General features: G+C 39.8%; 1 protein-coding gene across 1 annotated transcript in view; it reads left to right on the top strand.

Moving 5' to 3' along the window:
- The first annotated feature begins 3,325 nt into the window (after positions 1-3,325).
- Positions 3,326-5,000, top strand: part of LOC143041159 (zinc finger MYM-type protein 1-like) — a 2,754-nt gene continuing 1,079 nt past the window's right edge. The window contains exons 1-2 of the mRNA XM_076212977.1: positions 3,326-3,396; positions 3,525-5,000. The exon at positions 3,525-5,000 is cut by the window's right edge and continues 1,079 nt beyond it. Of these exons, the coding sequence (XP_076069092.1) occupies positions 4,679-5,000 (322 nt within the window). The 5' untranslated portion in view covers positions 3,326-3,396; positions 3,525-4,678. The remainder of the gene's footprint in view (positions 3,397-3,524) is intronic.

The following is a 5,000-nucleotide window of genomic DNA, read 5'->3' as shown; positions in this document are numbered from 1 at the left end:
TTGAGCGCACAGCTTTTGGTTGCAGGTAATCCCCCACTTCCACCAATTTATCATCAGTTTTTATTCTGATAAAGAGCCATCTATGAAATTTGTACTAGCCCCTTTGGCTTTGATCCAAGAATAGTAACAATTCTCTCTTTATGGATTTTGCAAACTCCAATACATTGAGGGTTGGTGATTCCTGTTTCCAGAAGCAAGAGCCAAACTGATGGACTTAATATAGTAATACAGGAAAAGAGCCAAAGGGTATATATATATATATATATATACATATATATATATACATATATATATACATACATATATATATATATCTAAGTATCTATAAAAATATTCTTGGCCAGGGGGGCGGGGTCCATGGTACTTTGGGGACACCTGTGGGCAGTGGCGCGGTGTAAAGATGCCGGAGTCTTTTGCTGCTAAGAAACGAAGACAGAGACATTTTTGGAAATGGGTGATAAACACTAAGAAGATAATTAAAAATGTAGTGTTGAAAAACTGTAAACAACTTCAGATGTTGAAATCAGAGCATAGTACAATGTTTCCAGAATTTTACGAGGATGATCGGCGGGGCGCCCCCAGGAGGATCGGCGGGGGCGCTCCCAGAGGGAGCGGCGGGGCGCCCCCAGCAGGAGGAGCGGCGGGGCGCCCCCAGGAGGAGCGGCGTGGCGCCCCCAGGAGGATCGGCGGGGCTCCCCCAGGAGGATCGGTCGGTTGCCCCCAGGAGGAGCGGCGGGGCGCCCCAAGGAGGATCGGCCGGGCGCCCCCAGGAGGAACGGCGGGGCGCCCCCAGAAGGATCGGCGGGGCGCCCACCAGCTGGAGCGGCGGGGCGCCCCCAGAAGGATCGGCGGGGCGCCCCCAAGAGGATCGGCGGGGCGCCCCCAGAGGATCGGCGGGGCGCCCCCAGGAGGATCGGCGGGGTGCTCCCTGGAGGAACGGCGGGGCGCCCCCAGCACGAGCGGCGGGGCGCCCCAAGGAAGCAGCGAGCAGCGCGAGCAGCGCCGCAGGCCAAGTACCCCTGGCGTATATATATATATATATATTTCTATATGTATATATATATATACATATATATATATATATATATATTTATATATATATATATATATATATATATATATATATATTCGTGAAGCGTGGCAGGAGATTCTCTTTTAAGCATATTCTGTTGAAAACGACAGCAAATTCATTAGAAATTAATTTCTTTCTTAAGCTTTCTAGCTTTCGGAAAGTAGATTTCTAGGGAAATGAGAGGGGAAGAAGCAAATTTCCAATGAACATTGGTAACTTATATTAACACAGAAGTCTATGTTATATACAAAATAAATGAAAATAAACAAAACACAGTATAATAAACCCAAGACGTTTCGCAGATCGTTCTGCATCTTCAGTTGGAATGAAGAGAAGTGTGACCAAGACGAGTATAAATATGTATAAAGGAAAAACTTGGAGAGGTCACAGACGCCATCTCGACAGGAAAACCATGGTACACAACACAGAAATCGTCGCAGAGGAGAAGGACCTCCAACGTTTGACCATTTTGGAGGCTGTAATCATAAAAAAATTACAACCCATTATAAATGTACAAACAAATGATTTCTCCCTCCTCCCCAGCATGAAACCTACACGTAGGAGACATTTGTTCACCAAAATACAACCACCAGATCAGAGAACACCCACAAAGGTCCAAAATATCCCCGCAGAGGATAAAATGTCATGCCTTAGGCAATCGGCTAGGCTTTGGAACCAACCAAATAGCGCCAGCCAAACAGAGGAGAGTGTTTAAGTGACCTCTCCAAGTTTTTCCTTTATACATATTTATACTCGTCTTGGTCACACTTTCATTCATTCCAACTGAAGATGCAGAACGATCTGCGAAACGTCTTGGGTTTATTATACTGTGTTTTGTTTATTTTCATTTATTTTGTATATAACATAGACTTCTGTGTTAATATAAGTTACCAATGTCAATTGGAAATTTGCTTCTTCCCCTCTCATTTCCTCAGAAATCTACTTTCCGAAAGCTAGAAAGCTTAAGAAAGAAATTAATTTCTAATGAATTTGTTGTCGCTTTCAACAGAATATATATATATATATATATATATATATATATATATATATATACTGTATATATATATATATATATACACATATACACGTATATACATATAATGTATATATATATATATATATATATACAGGGCCGTTTCTAGCTATAGGCGGTATAGGCGATTGCCTAGGGCCCCCAACCTACCAGGGGGCCCCCGGCCGGCCCAATAGCTAGGTAACGCCACCGAAGGTCAAATATGAGCCTGTGCCTCTCCCGCTCGCCGACGCAAAACAACAACACGCCTCTTGCAGTGTTTGTTATTGTTTGAAATGTTTTGATCGTCTGATAAAAATACTATCTTGTTAAAAATCACCTACATCTTATTTAATCTAAAGATATAATATGGTAAGCATTAATTGGCTTTATTTATTCATTTATGTGTTCACTAAGCTAGGGCTTATGGCTACAGATGTTATTAATTGTTGATTACAAACTCTTTTTGGCCATTAGCTTACTATTCTTTGTCCAATTGTTTGGCTTTATTTGTCACTGGAATTGGCATCACCAGCGTTCTTGTTTACTCTTTGGTCGCTTCATGCTTAGCTTCTAATAGTGTAAATTTGTAAGTTTGTGTGTTCTGTGACTGTAAGTTGGAATTCCTTTTATTATATTTGTATGCACAATAGGAAATGTTTGTATTCTATGGAATGTTTACCTCTTCCACCTTTTTCAATATTCAATGTTCATATATGTTCATATGTTCAATTTTGTTTATTTTGTATCGATATTTTATCCAATCCCTTATTCATTTATTCGCTTATTTCTTTACTATCAAAATTATGATTATTTATTTTCTCACTTCACCTACCTAATGAAAAAAACACTAGATGGCAGGACCGAGGTTAGCTCAAAAGGAAGTGACAAAAATACATGAATTCTATTCCGTTTGTCGTGTGGTCCGTTTCTCTAGTTCGTATATAATATTAAGATAATCACAGGCTCAACAATCACCCATCTGTTCACTTTTCAGGTCTACCCGAATTTCGTGTATGTAGAATTATTTTTATTTAAGGGGCATTTAAAAGGTTTACACTTTACAGATATCTGTTTTAGGCCTATACTGATAAAAATAATCATATTTATTCTACTCGAATATCGTGAATGTAAAATTGATTCCATGTATTTATAAGGTTTTCACTTACCAGATTTCTGTGCTAGGCCTACATTAGACTCTAAGACTCGCCAATCATCATTCCCGTAATTGCATAAAAACTAATTTATCTCAGCGGAGCAGAGAAACGAAAGAAAAAGAAATTTGACGAAGAAAAATGGTCAAAAGAAAAAGGTAATTCATTATCGTTTATTTAATAATTTAAAGAAACATATTAAAGTTTGGTTTTATTATGTTTTCTGAATTGTGAGTATTATTTTAGACTAACGCCTAATCATCTAAGGAAATTTGTAATTTTGCAGGATCAATTCTAAAATATATTGGAGCTCCAGACAGCAAGCCAGAGGAATATTCTGAACTTCCTGAACAGGATGCTCCAGTGCCATCACATTCATCAGGATCTGTCCAGGAAGCTGTACTGCCACCAATACCACCACATTCCCCAGAACCACAGAAGGCATCATCTACTTCTGAGCAGCCTCCCATTTATTCTAAACCACTAGATCCTGCTAACTGGCCAACCATTCTGTCTGATGCATTTAGAACGGATGCAGTAGGTAGAGGGCCATTTCAGATTAGTTCTGATTTCACATTTCCCAAAAAAGAAGACGGAAGAAGTTTTCATTATCATTATTTTTTTAGAACATTGGTTAATGGAGAAAAGATGAAGCGGACTTGGCTTATCTACTCAAAAACAAAAAATGCTCTCTATTGCTTTTGTTGTAAATTATTTTCAACCAAAGAACAAAAGTTAGTGACAGAAGGACTGACAGACTGGAAAAACATAGGCACACTTTTGAAAAGTCATGAAAGCAGTCCAGCACACATAGCGCACATGGCAACCTGGAAAGATTTACAACTCCGTTTGCAAACTGGAAAGACAATAGACCAAGCTGAAAGAACACTATTGTAGGCTGAAAAGAGGCGCTGGAGAGATGTCCTGACTCGCTTAATCGCCATTATCCAATCCTTAGCCGAGAGAAATCTTGCATTTAGAGGTTCATCAAACACGTTACACCAGCAGAATACTGGGAATTTTCTAAAAGAGGTGGAGCTGCTTGCTAAATTTGATCCTGTCATGAAGCAGCACATTGAGCGTGTTGAGAGTGGCCAGTTCAGTCATTCCAGCTACCTTGGAAATATCATCCAAAATGAACTTATTGCTTCAGTCAGTACTAAAATAATGGACACAATGGTGACTGAAGTTAAACAGTCCAAATATTATTCAATTATTTTGGACTGTACTCCCGATGTAAGCCATCAAGAACAGATGTCAGTCGTCATAAGGACTGTCAAAATGGATAAGAAACCAGAAATTAAGGAACATTTTATGGGGTTCCTTGTAGCTTCTGAAACAACAGGTCTTGGTTTGTCATCTCTAATTATAAAGAAACTGACGTAACTGAATATTCTCCTTGAAGATTGCAGAGGACAATCATATGATAATGGTGCCAACATGAAAGGGAGAAACAAAGGAGTTCAAGCCAGACTTCTTGAGAAGAACCCTCGTGCACTCTATGTTCCATGTGGAGCACATTCCCTAAACTTGATGATATCTGATGCAGCAACAGCTTCAATAGATGCCACTAGCTATTTCGGCACTGTTCAGAAACTGTACAACCTATTTTCAGCCTCACCACAAAGATGGGCAATCCTAAAAGATTATGTCACTGTTGCACTCAAGACCTGGAGTGACACAAGATGGGAGAGCCGTATTAATAGCATAGAAGCTGTGCGGTATCAGGCCTCTAATATAAGGGAAGCTTTGTTGAAGGTCA

This window comes from Oratosquilla oratoria, chromosome 2 (genome assembly GCF_046742065.1).
Source record: "Oratosquilla oratoria isolate Oo_2021 chromosome 2, ASM4674206v1, whole genome shotgun sequence".
Classification (NCBI taxonomy): Eukaryota; Metazoa; Arthropoda; class Malacostraca; order Stomatopoda; family Squillidae; genus Oratosquilla; species Oratosquilla oratoria.
The sequence above is the reverse complement of the archived record's forward strand: the minus strand, read 5'-3'. Positions and strand labels throughout refer to the sequence as shown.